The following is an 18,724-nucleotide window of genomic DNA, read 5'->3' on the forward strand; positions in this document are numbered from 1 at the left end:
CCTTACTTAATCCTGCAGCCACCCCCGTGATGCAGGTATGTACTACTATTGCCATTTTCAGGTGAGGAATCTGATATCCAGCATGGATGAGTAACTTGCTCAATTCCAAAGCTGACAAAAGGGCTGAGCTTCCTACACTGAATCCACACACTCTCCTACACCTAAGATCCATGCTTATTCCACACCACCAACCTTCTGCTTCCTTCACCCCAGGGACACATCTGTGGAAAAGACTGGCTACTTGGTGCTTCCTTTAGCCCCACTTCATCATGCAGTAAAGTACTAATTTCTGATTGATATCTGTGTTGCACACATAGAACATCAGAACACACAGTTTTAAATGTACAAATGCTCTGTGATCTCTCTAAATTTGGGGGAAAAGAATAATAGCTTGTTTGTCCTCATTCTTTCCAAGATTCTTGTTTCTGGAAATGCTTTAAGCAATTTAATGCCTGGGAGGAATTTCATTCTCTCCAGTTTCAACATCTTTAGTTTTATGTAAAAAATAAAAAATGTATAATCATGAAATAACAGAGGGAATGAGAAAGCTGATGTAAAAGTGAGCTGAATCTTTACTGGCTCTGATAAATTAACTACCAAATTGGCAGTTGAACCCCATGCCAGAAGTAGAAATGTGTGCGAAGCCACAGGCTAATTATATCATACCCCTTGCTGTTACTAAAACTCTCATTGTTCATAAACCACCAACCAGGGCTGCCTGAGGTTGCCGCTATCTTTTCCTTTTCTTTTTTCAATTTCTGGTGCAACGAAAAACACCTTTTGAATGAATAAACCAATAAATGACTTTTTTTTTCCTGCTGCACAGAACCTGAAGCGGGTAGCTGAGACCTGGATGGATGAATTTGCCGAGTACATTTACCAGCGGCGGCCGGAGTACAGGCATCTCTCCACGGGGGACATCTCTGCCCAGAAGGAGCTGCGCAAGCAGCTCAAGTGCAAGGACTTCAAATGGTTCATGGCTGCTGTGGCCTGGGACGTGCCTAAATACTACCCTCCAGTGGAGCCCCCGCCTGCTGCCTGGGGGGAGGTGAGGAAAGGTTGCCTGAAACCTGCGCCTACCTATGAGACTGTATGCCTCCCCCATAGCCTCAGGTGGTGGGAGGGACTGCTAAAACCTTCACTTTTACCCTGCAGCCAAGTAGCATTCATTTAAATCATCTCAAATACATGAATGTTCAACCTCTTTTTAGCAATTACTAGATTTAGCTTCAGAGTTGATAGCCTAACCCAGAATTAGTGACCACTGTTGATTCCCCAGATGATTTTTTTTTTTTTTTTTTTTTTTTGAGATGGAGTCTCGCTCTGTCTTCCAGGCTGGAGTGCAATGACGTGATCTCGGCTCACTGCAACCTCCACTTCCCAGGTTCAAACGATTCTCCTACCCCAGCCTCCTGAGTAGCTGGAATTATAGGTGCACACCACGACACTCAGCTAATTTTTGTATTTTTAGTAGAGACGGGGTTTTGCCATTTTGGCCAGGCTAGTCTCGAACTCCTGACCTCAGGTGATCCTCCTGCCTTGGCCTCCCAAAGTGTTGGGATTACAGGCATGAGCCACTATGCCTGGCCATAAGTTTTTAAAATACACCTAGAAAATATTTTTATTTGAGATTAGGGAAATCACCATCGGCGTTTGTGATATAATTGATATATCTGTCATACAAGTGCGTAAATATGGGCACCTGATATACGTGATAAAAACCCTCTGTCCTGGTGCACAGCCTTGCTGCTATTGGTATATGCAAGTACAAGGCAATGAGGGGCCTGGCTATTTTCCCCTCCAGGCTATGCTATGCAGAATCATGAAGAAATGCATTTCCATAATATACAGAACTGTGACACAGGCAGCCACATTGATGCTTTAAATAAGCACCAACCTTTCCACCTCTGAACACTTCTATTCAGTGGAAATAGAATGGAAAAAGCTGAATAGCCCCAGGTCCCAAATTTAAAATATCTATCTTTTGGCATAGAAAAGACTATTGCACTGGGTTCGGTTCCATTCAATACTGTTGCTATAGCCTTTCTCCGTAGAATAGAGTGTGCTAAAGCAGGACTAAAATTGGATAGGGTGGATTTATCCTAGCAATTCAACCTGCTCTTAACAGAGGATATCGGGGGAAATGCATGAAGGCTAGATGTTGACACCGTCCCACTTCTCCAGCCTTTCAGAAATCAAGAGTTGATTGTCTCGCATTGTGGAGGAGTATCATCAGTGTCCTTGGTTTTATAGTCTCTGAAAGAAGATGCCATTGCCTAGATAGTGTCTGTGGCTGCAGAGCTCTGAGAAAAGGCTACCCCAGGGCATGGTAGGAGAGGCCAGAAGACTCAGGCAGTGTTCCTGGGTGAGCTGTTCCAGATCCCTGTAGAAGACGTGTTCAGCAAGTCACAGGTGCACTGCTTGTTGTGTTCAGAGGGTCACTCTTCATACCTGGGACACCCAGGATGAAGTAAAGAGTCAATCCTGCCCCTACACCCTCCATCTCCTCACGGTTTTTGCATGTGTATGTCATTCTGACATTGTCTGCTTAATTCAAGTTAGTAATTTGGTCTCATCCTTTGCATCTTAAACATTTTATTAAAACATCCCTAGAATATTAGTAATATTAGCCTGCTTGTATTAATTTAACTGTCTACCACAGACTCAATTCACAGCAGTGGAAATTTGAAAAGAATTTTCTTAATCCTAACGTGTTGGAAGGCATGGGAAGTGAGTTCCTTCTACAGTTTTGTTTGTTTGTTTGTTTGTTATATATAAGGTTCTGTTTGTCATCTTTCTATGATGATTCAAATGCTGTCCTGCCTAGTGACTAAGAAATATACTTGAAGAGCCCACAGCATCATTGTGTGATTCACTACAGGGCTAAAATCTCATCAATCTCTTATCTGCCTTATGTGGAAATGTGAATTTTTCTTCCTACCAGTTACTATGTTCTGCAAACTGCAGCTGGTCACATTTTTCCCACAGTACCTGATTAAACCATAACCTGAATTTATAAGCACCTTTTCTAAATAGACTCAAATCTTCCACTCAGTTTCTAGGAAAGGTACAACCTTCCAGGAATAATCAAAATCAGAACCATCTTAAGCCCAAGTAGGCGATGCCAGTGTGTTTATATCTATTACCCTAGATTGCCTCATACTTTTACGACACTTGCCTTATCCCTGGAGACATTTGCATTCATTATTTCCGGCTTAAACAATCAGACGTTGAGAAGATCAGATTTTTTATTTTTCCCGAGACAAGGATTTGCTCTGTCACACAGGCTGGAGTGCAGTGGCATGATCATGGCTCACTGCAGCCTCAAACTCTTGGACTCAAGTGACCCTCCCACCTCAGCCTTCTGAGTAGCCCAGACTACACATTCACACCACCAGTCCCAGCTAATTTTTTAAATTTTTTGTAGAGACAAGGTCTCAATATGTTGCCCATGCTGATCTTGAACTCCTGGCCTCAATTATTCGTCTCGCCTCAGCCTCCCCAAGTGCTGGAATCGCAAGCATGAGCCACCACACCCGGCAACAGATTTTTTGTTTTCTTTTTTAACACAATGGCGAATTTCTTTCCCCAAAGCCGCAGAACAGTAAACAAATAAAGGTCATATTTAGGTTTAGGAAAGAAGAAAATGGGGACATAGTTTATAGGCCAGTTGCATTCAGTTGTATTTGTTCGGTGAAGATGTGATGCATAGCAAGAATGAAGACATAGAGGATGGGAGGAAGGCAAGAAGAAAGGAAATCAATAAAAGACAAGGGTTTGCACTGTTAAATACTAGTTTTTAAAAGTATCTAATTCTCAGGCAGAGTAGATCTCTGAGAGTATAAGTGAAACATGTACATTTAATGCAGGAGGCAAGTGAAGGATTTGAAACGCAGCTTAATCAAAATGAAATAATGAAAAAAGATTATTTTCTAACTCTAGGTGGGTAATAATATTTTTAAGAGTGGCTAGGCTGGGCACGGTGGCTCACGCCTGTAATCCCAGCACTTTGGGAGGCAGAGGTGGGTGGATCACCTGAGGTCAGGAGTTCGAGACCAGCCTAGCCAACATGGTGAAACCCTATCTCTACTAAAAATACAAAAATTAGCTGGGCATGGTGGCATGTGCCTGTAATCCCAGCTACTCGGAAGGCTGAGGTAGGAGAATCGCTTGAACCCAGGAGGTGCCACTGCACTCCAGCCTGGGTGACAGAGTGAGACTGTCTCAAAATAAAAAGAAAAAAAAAGGATAAAAAATTATTAAAAGTGCAGAATATATGTGTTGAGCAACTTAATCTCTGACAAAAAAAAAAGACTTTCAAAATGTTGACACATGCAATTTCTTTTGCCTTTCAGAGGATTTCTTAAAATAAGCTTTTTATTTTGGAATAATTTTAAATTTACAGAAACATTGCAAAGATAGTGCAGGAAGTTCACATATACCCTTCACCCAGCTTCTTCTAATGTTAACATTTTATATTTACTTTCACTCGCGTCCCTGTGAAGAGACCACCAAACAGGCTTTGTGTGAGCAACAAGGCTGTTTCTTTCACCTGAGTGCAAGTGGGCTGAGTCCAAAAAGAAGGGAGATAGGGGTGGGGCCGTTTTATAGGATTTGGGTAGGTAAAGGAAAATTACAGTCAAAGGGGAGGTTGTTCTCTGGCTGGCACAGGTGGGGGTCACAAGGTGCTCAGTGGGGGAGCTTTTGAGCCAGGATGAGCCAGGAAAATGAATTTCACAAGGTAATGTCATCAGTTAAGGCAGGAACAGGCCATTTTCACTTCTTTTGTGGTGGAATGTCATCAAGTTAAGGCAGGAACCAGCCATCTGGATGTGTACATGCAGGTCACAGGGAATATGATGGCTTAGCTTTGGCTCAGAGGCCTGACATTCCTGTCTTCTTATATTAATAAGAAAAATAAAACAAAATAGTGTTGAAGTGGTAGGGCGGCAAAAATTTTTGGGGGGTGGTATGGAGAGATAATGGGCGATGTTTCTCAGGGCTGCTTCGAGCGGGATTAGGGGCGGCGTGGGAACCTAGAGGGGGAGAGATTAAGCTGAAGGAAGATTTTGTGGTAAGGGGTGATATTGTGGGGTTGTTAGAAGAAACATTTGTCATATAGAATTATTGGTGATGGCCTGGATATGGTTTTGTATGAACTGAAAAACTAAATGGAATAAGACAAGGAGAAAAACAGGTATTAAAGGACTAAGAATTGGGAAGACCTAGGACATCTAATTAGAGAGTGCCTAAGGAGATTCAGCATAGCCCTGCCAGCAAAGATTATTTATTTACTTTAAGAGGGAGTTAAGAGTGGCGGTTTGGGGATAGCACCAGGAGATATCAGCTGTGATGGCTTGGAGAAACAGTGAAAACCGGCAGTTGAGAACAGTGAATAGGAGTATGACTAGACAGAAGATAGTAGGGATGACAAGTTTTTTGGGGCACAGTCCAAGTTGGTCTGGTGTCTGGAGTGAGGCTGGGGCCTAATAAAAAGAAGCGTCTATACAGGAGCTCAAATGGGCTGTACCTCATAGCATTCTGAGGACAGGCCTGACTTCTGAGAAGGGAAAGAGGTAAAAGTACTGTCCAGTCCTTTTTAAGTTGGAGGCTGAGCTTGGTGAGGTGTGTCTTTAAAAGACCATTAGTCCATTCTACCTTTCCTGAAGATTGAGGACAGTCAGGGATATGAAGGTTCCAGTGAATACCAAGAGCCTGAGAAACTGCTTGGGTGATTTGACTAGTAAAGGCCGGTCTGTTATAGGACTGTATAGAGGTGGGAAGGCCAAACTGAGGAATTACGTCTGACAGAAGGGAAGAGATGACCGTGGTGGCCTTCTTAGACCCTGTGGGAAAGGCCTCTACCTGTCCAGTGAAAGTGTCTACCTAGACGAAGAGGTATTTTATAGTTTCCTGACTCAGGGCATGTTGAGTAAAGCCAATTTGCCAGTCCTGGGCGGGGGCAAATCCCTGAGCTTGATGTGTAGGGAAGGGAGGGGGCCTGAATAATCCCTGAGAAGTAGTAGAATAGCGGATGGAACACTGAGAAGTGATTTCCTTGAGGATAGATTTCCATGATGAAAAGGAAATAAGAGGTTCTAAGAAATGGGCTAGTGGCTTGTAACCTACATGGAAGAGGTTATGAAATGATGACAGAATAGAATGGGCCTGTGTGGCTGGAAGGAGATATTTTCCTTGGTCTAAGAACCATTTGCCTTGTGTGGGAAGAGATTGATAGGTGGAAGTTTCAGTGGGGGCAGCGGGGGAGTAGGTGGGAATGGTCAGATGAGAAGGAGAAAAACTGAAAGTGAGGAATAGAAGTTGGAACGCTAGCTGCTTTTTTAGCTATCTTATCAGCATAAGCATTGTCCTGAGCGATAGGATCTGATGCCTTCTGATGGCCTTTGCAGTGAATGACTGTAGCTTCCTTTGGAAGTAAAGCGGCTTTGAGAAGTGTTTTTATTAAAGAGGCATTAATGATAGAGGACACTTGTGTAGTGAGAAAACCTCTTGCATGGTGGTGCAGGATATGGAAGGCATATTTAGAGTCAGTATAAATATTGACGTGTAGTCCTTTTGCAAGAGTGAGGGCTTGACTTAAGGCAATGAGTTCGGCTTGCTGAGAGGTAGTGGAGGGGGGGCAGAGCAGTAGCCTCAATGATAGATGTGGAAGATAATATAACATAGCCTGCCTTTGCTGGTGAGTGGTGATTAGGCCTGGTGGAACTGCCATCAATAAACCAAGTCTGTTCAGGGTGAGGAACATGAAAGAATATGGGGAAATGGAGTGAATGTCAGGTGGATCAGAGAGATACAGTCATGGGCGTCAGGTGTGGTATCAGGAATAATGTAGGAGGCCGGATTGAAGTCCGGGCCAGAAACAATGGTAACTGTGGGAGACTCAACAAAGAGTGAGTACAGCTGAAGGAGCCAGGGAGCAGAAAGTGTATGTGTCAGGTGTGAGGAAGAAAATAGATTTTGGAAGTTATGAGAACTGTAGAGAGTGAGTTGAGCATAGTTTGTGATTCTAAGGGCCTCTAAAAGTATTAGGGCAGCGTCAGCTGCCGCACGCAGACTTGAGGGCTAGGCAAAACAGTAAGGTCAAGTTGTTTGGATAAAAAGCCTACAGGGTGCGGTCCTGGTCCTTGTATAAGAATTCCGACTGCACAGCCCTGCACTTTGGCTGTGGGTAATGGAAAGGGTTGGGATGAGTCAGGGAGAGCTAGGGTGGGGGCAGTCTCTAAAGCTATCTTCAAGGAATGGAAAGAGGAGTGGGGAAAGGATTTAGGATCTATGGGGTCAGCTAGGTTTCCTTTTGTGAGTTTATATAATGGTTTTGTTAGGATGGCAAAACCAGGTATCTAAAGTCAAAAGTATCCAACCATGCCTAAGAAGGAAAGGAGTTGTTGTTTTTGTAGAAGGTGTTGGGGTTTGAGAGATCAGTCAGACACGATCGGCAGGGACAGCACATGTGTTTTTATGAGAATTATGTCGAGATAGGTAACAGATGAGGAAGAAATTTGGGCTTGACTGAAGTAATGGGGGCTGTCTGTGAAGCCTTGAGGCAGTACAGCCCAGGTAATTTGCTGAGCCTGATGGATGTCAGGGTCAGTCTAAGTGAAAGTGAAGAGAGGCTGGGATGAAGGGCGCAAAGGAATAGTAAAGAAAGCATGTCTGAGATCCAGAATAGAATAATGAGTTTGTGGAGGGAGGTATTTAGGATAGGAGAGTATATGGGGTTGGCACCACGGGGTGGATAAGCAAAACAATTTGGTTGATAAGTCACAGATCCTGAACTAACCTGTAAGGCTTGTCTGGTTTTGGGACAGGTAAAATCGGGGAATTGTATGGAGAGTTTATAGGCTTTAAAAGGCCATGCTGTAGCAGGCGAGTGATAACAGGCTTTAATCCTTTTAAAGCGCGCTGCGGGATGGGATATTGGCATTGAGTGGGGTAAGGGTGATTAGGTTTTAATGAGATGGTTAGGGGTGCATGATCGGTCGCTGAGGAAGGAGTAGAGGTGTCCTATACTTGTGGTTTAAGGTGGGGAGATCCAAGGAGAGGATGTGAAGGAGGCTTTGAACTGGGGGAAAAGGTGGCAATGAGGTGGGGCTGTAGCCCAGGAATAGTCAGGGAAGCAGATAATTTAATTAAAATGTCTGGACCTAATAAGGGAGCTGGGCAGGTGGGGATAACTAAAACGAGTGCTTAAAAGAGTATTGTCTAAGTTGGCACCAGAGTTGGGGAGTTTTAACAGGTTTAGAAGCCTGACCATCAATACCTACAACAGTTATGGAGGCAAGGGAAACAGGCCCTTGAAAAGAAGGTAATGTGGAGTGGGTAGGCTCCGTGTTGATTAAGAAGGGGATAGACTTACCCTCCACTGTGAGAGTTACCTGAAGATCGGCATCCTTGATGGTCTAGGGGGCTTCTGAGGCGATCAGGCAGTGTCAGTCTTCAGCCGCTAAGCTGAGAAGATCTGGGAAGGAGTCAGTCAGAGAGCCTTGGGCCAGAGTTCCAGGGGCTCTGGGAGTGGCTGCCAGGTGAGTTGAACGGTCCGATTTTCAGTGGGGTCCTGCACAGATGGGACATGGCTTAGGAGGAATCCCGGGCTGCGGGCATTCCTTGGCCCAGTGGCCAGATATCCAGCACTTGTAGCAAACTCCTGGAGGAGGTGGGCCTGGAGGAATGCCTGCCTGCTGCGGTTTAGGCGTTTGGAAGTTCTTGTGTGCTGGAGATGTGGCTGGGGTTTGTCTCACAGTGGAGGGAAGGAATTGCAACTCAGAAATACATTGCTACTTGGCTGCCTCTACTCTATTATTGTACCCCTTAAAGGCGAGGTTAATTAAGTCCTGTTGTGGGGTTTGAGGGCCGGAATTTAATTTTTGGAGTTTTATTTAATGTCAGGAGCAGATTAGGTAATAAAATAAAATGCATATTAAGAATAAGATGGCCTTCTGACCTTTCAGGATCTAGGGCTGTAAAGCGTCTCAGGGTTGCTGCCAAACAAGCCAAAAACTGGGCTGGGTTTTTATATTCAATGAAAAAGAGCCTAAACGCTAACTGATTTTGGGAGGGGTCGGATAAAGAAAAAGGAGCATTAACCTTGACTATGCCTTTAGCTCCAGCCACCTTTTTAAGAGGAAATTGCTGGGCAGGTGGGGGAGGGCTAGTCACGGAACAGAACTGTAAGCCCGACCGGGTGTGAGGAGGGGTGGTGATAAAAGGATTATAGGGTTGGGGAGCAGAGGCTGAGGAAGAATTGGGACCTGGCTCAGCCTGGCGAGGAGCAGCCTGGGGAGGAGGGGAGAGGTCAGATGGGTCTGTAGAAAAGGAAGATTAAAAAGACTCAGCGACGCTTGGGGTTTGGACTGAGGGGACAGGCAGGAGGGAAAGAAGGAAGATTTGGGATAAGTCGCATTGGGAACAGAGACTAGGGAGGGAACAATGTGTAAAAGAATGCCTGGACACCAGGCACCTCAGACCATTTGCCCATTTTACGACAAGAATTATCTAGATCTTGTAGGATGGAAAAATCAAAAGTGCCATTTTCTGGCTATTTGGAATGACTGTCGAGTTTGTATTGGGGTCAAGTGGCATTGTAGAAGAAAATAAGGCATTTAGGTTTTAGGTCAGGTGTGAGTTGAAGAGGTTTTAAGTTCTTGAGAACACAGGCTAAGGAAGAAGGAGGAATGGAGGGTGGAAGGCTGCCCATAGTGAAGGAGGCAAGCCCAGAGAAAAGAGAGAGTAGAGACATGGAGAGAAGGGGTGGGGGGTGCTTGCCCTCCAGGAAAGTGGAGAAGGGGTAGAGACACAGGGAGAAGGGGTTGGGGGGTTCTTGCCCACCAGAAAAGCAGAGAAGGGGTAGAGACACAGAGAGAAGGGGTGGGGGGTGCTTGCCCCCCAGGAAAGTGGAGAAGGGGTAGACAGAGAGAAGGGGTCGGGGGGTTCTTGCCTCCCAGAAAAGCAGAGAAGCGGTAGAGACATGGAGAGAAGGGGTTGGGGGGTTCTTGCCCCCCAGAAAAGCGGTACTTGCTGCTAAGCGTGAAGGACCAAGGCAGGCGTCCCCACGTGGTCAGACGCCTCTGAAACATGGGTGAATAATCAGGCAGGCATCCCCACGTGATTACACACTAAGGGAAGACTGTCTTCCCGAGTCCGTGACCGGCACCAGAGTTTTGGGTTCACGGGTAAAACGTGTCTCCTTTGTCTCTATCAGAAAAGGAAAGAAACTGAAATTAAGAGAAGGGAGAGATTGAAAGATGGTGCCAAGATTGAAAGGAGAAACAGGTTGAGGGATAGTGAGAGAGGCTGGAGAAGAGAATAAAGAGAGGCTGCTTACCAGATTTAAAATTGGCGAGATGTTCCTTGGGCTGGTCGGTCTGAGGACCCGAGGTCGTAGGTGGATCTTTCTCATGCAGCAAAGAGCAGGAGGACAGGGGATTGATCTCCCAAGGGAGGTCCCCCGATCTGAGTCATGGCACCAAATTTCATGCATGTCTCTGTGAAGAGACCACCAAACAAGCTTTGTGTGAGCAACAAGGCTGTTTATTTCACCAGGGTGCAGGTGGGCTGAGTCCGAAAAGAGAGTCAGCAAAGGGAGATGGGGTGGGGCCATTTTATAGGATTTGGGTAGGTAAAGGAAAATTACAGTCAAAGGGGAGGGTTGTTCTCTGGCTGGCAAGGGTGGGGGTCACAAGGTGCTCAGTGGGGGAGCTTTTGAGCCAGGATGAGCCAGGAAAACGAATTTCACCAGGTAATGTCATCAGTTAAGGCAGGAACAGGCCATTTTCACTTCTTTTGTGGTGGAATGTCATCAGTTAAGGCAGGAACCGGCCATCTGGATGTGTACGTGCAGGTCACAGGGGATATGATGGCTTAGCTTTGGCTCAGAGGCCTGACATTTACCACATTAACTGTGGTATATTTAATCGAGCTAAGTAATTAACATTAGTATAATACTATTAACTAAACAAGACTTTATTCAGATTTCACTAGTTTTTTTTACTAATGTCCTTTTTCTGTTCCAGGATCCAATCCAGTATCTGAAAGAGCTTTTTAGTTTCCTATGAACTTTAAATTAATTGTCAGAATGGGCAAAGTTCCTAAATAAATGTAATAAGTCAATTATTATTTTAGTAAGAAAGTGAAAAGGGGAATGCAGACTCGGTGGTTCTTTTCAAGCAGTTATGGGAAGGAACCACAAACCTCCAGCAATGTAAACACAAGATTCCTTTATGGGAGATCTGGGCCAAGAAGCAGGGCAACTCACCATTTTATGCACTGTACTTGGAACAGTTTTCCACCTGCTTGTCTGTGCCAGCCTGATTCTGGGTAAACAATGACGTGCTTAGGCAATTTTTGGCTCTGGTACTTGGAACTCAGCTTGTAAAGGATATGTTACAGACCATAAACAGCCTATAAACCGCCACTCATTTCCCTGACAAATTCAGCTGGATTACTGCACTTGTCTCCTGGCTCATCTCCCTGCTTCTGCCCGCCCCGCTTCGGTTTATTCTCAACACAGTCCACTTAAAACCAACTGGAGACCAGGCCACCACTCCTCCATTCAAGCTTTCACTGGCTGCCATCTATTTCTAGGTAAAAATGAAAGTCCTTACCTATAAGATTCTAAACAATCTGACCCCTGTTGTGTCCCCTCCAACCTCCTCTCTGACTCCTCACCCACTGGCTTCCTCCTCTCAGGGCCCACTGTCCTCGTCACCAGTCTTCACACAGGCCAGGTCAGTCTGACCTCAGCACCTTTGCATTTACTATTCCTGCAGCTTAGAATCCTCCAGTCTCAGAAATCATATGGCTCCCGCCCTTACTTCCTTCTGGTCCTCACTCAAAAATTCATCTTCTCAGTAAGGTCTTCCCTAGTCATCCTATCTAAAATTGCAACAACACCCACACACATCCACATGCATACTTACACACTCCCTACTCCCTTTCCTCCTTTATTTTTCTCCCTAGCATCCATCACTATATAACAAGCCATGTAATTTATTTTTTTATCCTGTTTCTCATCTATCTCTCCCACTAGAAAGTAAACTCTGTGACACAAGGATTTTGTTGGTTTGTTGTGTTGCTACTGCTCTTTCGCAGAAAGACATAGTGTCTAGCATATAGTAGGTGCTCCATAAATATTTGTTGAATGAATGAAAGATGAATGAATGGGGGATCCTGGCTCCCTGTTGTCCCACCTGCCATTCACAGCTTTGCCCACACACCTGTGTGTGTGAAGCCTCCCCAGGGCACACTAGACAGTCACTCCCTCCACGGCCACACAAAGTCCACTTCTTTGGAAAGCTCGGCCAGAAAGGCAGTTTGAGTAATGACTCTCAGGTAACTGATTCTCATGAACGGTCGGGTCTATGGTCCATTTGATAGTTAAACAAGTTACAAAGTATTCCGTTCTGACATCCTATGGGGAAGAAGGAGAAACTCCAAAATTTAAAAGCCTCTGTTCAGCAATTTCCAAACTCTGCCTACCAGCTTCCTACTTAAAAGGCAGAAGAGATTACAGTCATATCTGATACAGCAGTACTCTCCAGAAGTCATTCCATCCTCTGGTAGGCAAGGAGAGTGGGTAGAGTGGGGAGGTGATGAGTCCCAGAGAGAATAAATAGGATTCTGAACCATGGAATAAATTGAACAGCCCTCAGTGCTGTTCAAATAGAAGCAATGTGCTTTCCCCCATGCTATGTTGGATAGGGTAAGAACAGGTTTAAAGTGGAAAACTATTCTTAAACCACTCACATATGGAGTGCCTCTTTTTGTGTCAAGATGCTAAATGAAAGAAACTGAATTTCCTATTATTTTCGCCTTCTCCTCCTTAGAATTCATGAATTTGCTAAAGTCATTTAGAGTGCTCCTTTATAGTCTAAAAAGAAGAGTTCTGCAGAATTCTAAATATCATGTGTAAGAAGGAATAAAAGATGTAAAATAGACAAACGTGTCTTTTCCAACCAGTGCCATAAATTCTTTTAAGAAGTGTCTGCTTACTGTCCTCAATGTGCCAATCTGGGTACATCCATTTGTCACCTTGCGATTGTGCAAACTTTTAAAAAAATCTTTCTTTTAAAAATTCATGTCAATACCGAGCTACCTAGGCTGTTTATTTGAATTCCTTCCTCAAGATTAATGTCACCCCGAATTGTGGAACATTCACAAAGACAGGCACCCTAAATAATTCCAGTTCTCCTCTTCTGCTGCAGGCTGCTGTTCTTAACTTCTTTTCACCTGCTTGCTTCTTTCTTCTAATGTTCTTGCAGTGCACAAGGCTTTTCAGGTTTCTCCCTATCAGCTTACACAAAAGGAAATTCAACACTAGGAGATGCATTATCTCAAAGACCATCTGAGGATGCGATGTTGTCTCTTTCAAAGAAATTCTGTGTGAGTGCTGCTGATGTGTGATGCAGGAGTAAAAAGCAGGTGCTTTCTGCACAATGAGCGAGGCTCCCTCACATTCTTTTGGGAGAGCCAAAGCCAACTTTCCTGAATTCCCCTGCAATCTAGTCTCACAACCAGGAAAGCTGCAAAGTGAGACTGTCCTGCTATTTCCCTGGCAACTACGCAGCAAACTGCTTCTGCCCTTTAAGTGCTATATCTCATCAACCCAGATCTTTAAATTAAGCATTCATTCAGAGATGATTTATCATTCAGACTGTATTAGACTTGACTTGATCTGTCATTTATTTTCTCAGGCAGAGGCAGTGCTGGTACACTATGCTAAGTCATCTCTCTGGGGCTCAAAAACAAGGTTGGGAAAAATGTAAGAACACATAAAGAACTGCATTATCCTCTCAAATATTTCTGTGCTTTCTGAGTTTTCAACATTGAGACAGGGCTATGAAGACAAACCTAAAGTGTCCTATAATAAACACAATTTGTCCAGGTGCAGTGGCTCATGCCTGTAATCCCAGCACTTTGGGAGGCTGAGGCAGATGGATCACAAGGTCAGGAGATTGAGACCACCCTGTGAATGGTGAAACCCCGTCTCTGCTAAAAATACAAAAAATTAGCTGGGCGTGGTGGCAGGCACCTGTAGTCCCAGCTACTCGGGAGGCTGAGGTGGGACAGTGGTGTGAACCCAGGAGGCAGAGCTTGCAGTGAGCTGAGATTGCGCCACTGCATCCAGCCTGGGTGACAGAGTGAGACTCTGTCTCAAAAAAATAAATAAATAAAATAAAAATTAAAAATAAAAATTTTAAAAAAAACAACACAATTTTAATTCCACATTCCCAGACGAGCAAATCGGACATCTTAGTGCCCCAACAGTGGCAATTTAATTCAAGTCATAACAGAATTGGAGGTGCTTCCGAGTTAACCCATAGTTTTTTTCTTCTCCTATATGGCATATATAAATTTGGCAAACAAAACATTCTGTCTTATCTTTCTGTTTATTTTATAAACATATGTATTTGTATTTGATATATGTTTACACACATAAATATATACTTTTTTGGATTCGTGTGACAGGAGTCCATGACATTTTAAGTGTATGTTAGCCTACTCATCAATTCATCTTAGTATTTAATTTTCAGTGAAAATTAGTGCCTAATTCCAAGAATGACACTAAATTAATAGAATTTAAATAGAATGAATAAAATTAATCTTTGCCAAAATAAATCAGTTGGGAGAATGTTAGACTGAAAAATTAAGAGAATTGAATAGAATTCACTGAACTATCATAGCAAAATTTCTAATCCGCAGCCTTAGAAAGTTAGCATATATACAAAAATTCAATATAATTTTTCCAGTCTTGGACATAGGAATACCTCCACCCTACCAATGGGGTGACATAGTGACCTGCTGGCTTCTGTGATAACTAAGAGTGGCCTCTACAGTGGCAACTGCCCTCAACTTGCCTTAAACATCCAGTAACCATCCACAGGCTGGTGGACAAGAATAGCGCAGCCAAATAAAAAGGAGCAACGGAGGTTCCTGGGGGTCCTGGGATGAAATTTTTTAAAACAGGGAGTCAATCTTTTTTTTTTTGAGATGGAGTTTTGCTCTGCCACCCAGGCTGGAGTGCAGTCGCATGATCTCGGCTTACTGCAACCTCTGCCTCCCGAGTTCAAGCGACTCTCCTGCCTCACCTTCCCAAGTAGCTGGGATTACAGGCATGCGCCACCACGCCCAGCTAATTTTTGTATTTTTAGTAGAGACGGAGTTTCGCCATGTTGGCCAGACTGATCTTGAACTGACCTCAGGTGATCCACCCGCCTCGGCCTCCCAAAGTGCTGGGATTACAGGCGTGAGCCACCGCGCCCAGCCCAGGGAGTCAATTCTAAGACTAATGCCAGTATGCATTATTGGGCTTGAAATTTGATTTTAATCATCTGCAGGCAGGCAACAGTTTAAAAATGACAGCCAATATTCCTCTAAGTGTCCTTGAAATGTAGTGAGCCGCTGTGTTAGCAGCAGGCCATCGTGGGCACTGCTCCAAGCTCTGAGAAGTGTGGTGACTGTGCCGCTAAAAGGTAAGTTGTCTCTTACATTCACAGGAGAGACCTTTTTAGCAACCCGAAGGTCATCGGTCAGTCTTAGATTTTGTAAGCAACCCAAAACATAGCTACCTCTGTCGTGGTTTGGGAGGTATGCTCCCCATCGGCCTCCGTGGCTAAATTCTTTCTCCATGTTTCATTTTCTCACAATTATCTCCGTGTCTTTGATCCACTTGATTGCATTTCCTCCTATTGACTTTCGGAGATGCAGGAATTAACGTTTACCTTATATTTCCAAAGTTCTCTGTTTGTCTAATTGATAACCTAGTTGTATTTTGCTCAGCCTTCACTTACATTTTCCCTTAGACCTTTTCCTTTTTATAGAGCTTGCATGGCTCTTTGTGTTGAGATTTTATTGCCCAGTCGAAATGATGCCTGATCAGTTTCTGGAAAGGATGGCCTATTGTTTAGGCCCATTCCAAAGAGAAACTAAAATAACAAGATAATCTTAGGAGGAGCTTAATTTTCTATACCAATCTCTAGCACAGGAAGGACAAATCAGCTTTTTCAAGCTTGTTTTAGACTCAAGTCTTCCAGAACTAATCATATACATTCAAACTCTTTGCCTATGCTTTTTTTTTTGTCAGAATTGCATACAAATTTGTAGCAAATACAGAAGTCTTCCATTATCCATGGTCTCACTTTCTGCACTTTTGCCCAACTATATTATGAAGTCCCAACTATAATATTAGGGGACTTCATGATATTATATTATTTTGGAACAGAGAGAGAGAGAAACCACATTGACATAACTTCATTATAATGTAGTGCTATAATTGTTGTATATTATTATTGTTGGTGTTAATCTCTTACTGTGCCTAATTTATAAAGTAAACTTTAACATAGGTACGTGTGCATAAGAGAAAACATTGTATCTGTAGGGTTTGGTACTATCTGTGGTTTTAAGCATCCCTGGGGGTTTGGAATATATCCTCCAAGAATAATGGGGGACTACTGTAGTTTTGTTTTGAATTTCAATACTCAAGTACTTCCCTGTTGAAAATGATGGAATGATGCCAGAAATAGAAAAGCTACATTTTCTACAATATTCTTTACTTAGAATATATTAGCATTTCTGATGCTAAAAGCATGGCAATGCCATGCTTTTTTTTAATCATCAAGACCAGACAGAACATTGAGGATAGCAAAAGAAAGAAACGAACAACATGGACATGATCTTACATAAAACTGATGACAAGAAATCCCTCAAGTACTACAGAACATAGGTTAGTGTCACCAAAACACCAGACAGTAGCAGATCCAGTGTGGGGCCAGGAGAGATGAAGAATTGGTAGAAAAGAAAAAGAGGAGTACTGCTACTTCTCCAAGAAGAGTACTCAGAAATCAACAACAAGCATTCACGCCCAATAGGAGAAGAGCCTTTCCAGAACAGGAATGAAAGCAATCAAATCTGCACCTTACCAGTGGAATTAAAAGACCCTCTCACAGATGCCAAGCTGAGGCCAATGCAAAGAGACCATAGGGAACCAGTAATGTAAACCATGCTAATGCAGAGTTACCCTGCATGTATCTGAGAAACACTCCAAAGTACTACCTTCTGGAAAGACAGAGACTCATCCTCTCCCCTCCTCCCCCTACAAAAAAAGAATAAGAAATCTGCTGTGAATTCAATCTAAAATATAACACTGAGGAAGCCAGCAAGACAAAAGCTTCCAAACCAGAGAAGGAGGTATCAGAGATAGATCTCAGAAAGTACAGAATGACAAACACATTCAAAGGTAACAATACTGCTTTGAAAGGAAAGACCTTTAGAACTCTAGACAACACAGAGTTAGAGCAGGAAGTTTTTGTGAACCAGGCAGAGCCCTAAGAGACAGAGAAGTGCCCCTATAAAAAGGCCATATTTTTTAATACTTCACAGTAACAACAGAGAAGAGAGCCCTACACAGGAATCTTCCTCTAATAGTCCAAGAAAATTATCTCATTTATATATGAGATTGTTCATATATGGAAAATAAAAGCAGTTTACAATAAAACCCCATGCTGAGATACAAGGATAAAGATAAGAATTAATCAAATATGGTTCCAACACATAAAAATATACTACAAAAGTGGCTATAAAGAAGATGAAAACTACAACATAAGATTTCAAAATGAGCTAAAACAATCTTAAAACTAATCAAAGCTTGAAAGAACCATACAAATCAGAATTATAACTGCTCAGAAATAAGATGACTAGAATGATATGAAACATCATTTTATGGAAAGAGAACTGAGAAAACTCGGGGATGAACTACAAAAGAAAGAAGCAGTATTTCAGAAATGAAGGGTATATTAGAAGAAATAAAAGGGCAATAACAGACCATGGAAGGCACAGTAAGAGAAACTGAGGTTAGAAGGGAGAATGAAACTAATAAAACAGACACAAAGAAAAGAGAACAAAAAGAATTTGTCAAATGATTTGGAACAATAAGTGAAGGAGATTCAACATAAAATTCCCAAAAGAAGGAAGTCCTCTGATAAGAAAAAACAACTAATACATAAAACTATAATTCAAAGAAGCCTTTTCAAAATAAAAGATTTGAATCTATGTATTAAAAGGACCATCTGGGAAATCCAACTAAGAACCATCAACACTGAAACACTTTCTAATAAAATGGTTGTATTGTTAAAACAAGAGAAAAAAACAGCATCCAAGCAAAGAATGAATCAGACTTTGAAGTATACACATTTTGTACCAGAAGACAATGAAGCAGTAGTTGTAAAGATGCTCAAGAAAAGAAAATACAAGCCAAAGATTTTATATCCAACCAAACTATCCCTCAAGCATGAAGGTGGGTGCTATGATTTGAATTTGTCCCCCAAAGTTCATGTGTTGGAAACGTAATCCTCACTGCAACAATGTTGAACAGTAGGATGTTTGAGAGGTGATTAGGTCATGAGGGCAAAGCCATCATGAATGCATTGATGCTATTATCACATATCGGGGGAACCAGCCCCCAATATTTCAACGTAGGTTATTTCTATTTTCCCTAAGTATCAGCTGGTCTGAGAAATAAAGAGAAAGAACACAAAGAGAGGAATTTTACAGCTGGGCAGCCAGGGGTGACATCACATATCGGTAGGTCTGTGATGTCCCCCAAGCCACAAAACCAGCAAGTTTTTATTAGGGATTTCAAAAGGGGAGGGTGTGTACGAACAGGGAGTAGGTCACAAAGATCACATGCTTCAAAGGGCAAAAAAGGAGAACA

General features: G+C 43.0%; 1 protein-coding gene and 1 long non-coding RNA gene across 2 annotated transcripts in view; one reads left to right on the forward strand and one right to left on the reverse strand.

The window, feature by feature from the left end:
- Positions 1-18,724, forward strand: part of GALNTL6 (polypeptide N-acetylgalactosaminyltransferase like 6) — a 1,233,993-nt gene that overhangs the window by 1,144,971 nt on the left and 70,298 nt on the right. The window contains exon 10 of the mRNA XM_004040637.5: positions 827-1,048. Within this exon, the coding sequence (XP_004040685.2) occupies positions 827-1,048 (222 nt within the window). The remainder of the gene's footprint in view (positions 1-826; positions 1,049-18,724) is intronic.
- LOC109026440 (uncharacterized) overlaps positions 8,397-18,724 on the reverse strand; it is a 207,138-nt gene continuing 196,810 nt past the window's right edge. Inside the window, exons 14-15 of the long non-coding RNA XR_010133535.1 lie at positions 10,343-10,502; positions 8,397-8,575 (exon numbers count right to left, since the gene is read on the reverse strand). This is a non-coding gene — a long non-coding RNA (uncharacterized lncRNA). The remainder of the gene's footprint in view (positions 8,576-10,342; positions 10,503-18,724) is intronic.

Source organism: Gorilla gorilla, chromosome 3 (assembly GCF_029281585.2).
Source record: "Gorilla gorilla gorilla isolate KB3781 chromosome 3, NHGRI_mGorGor1-v2.1_pri, whole genome shotgun sequence".
NCBI lineage: Eukaryota > Metazoa > Chordata > Mammalia > Primates > Hominidae > Gorilla > Gorilla gorilla.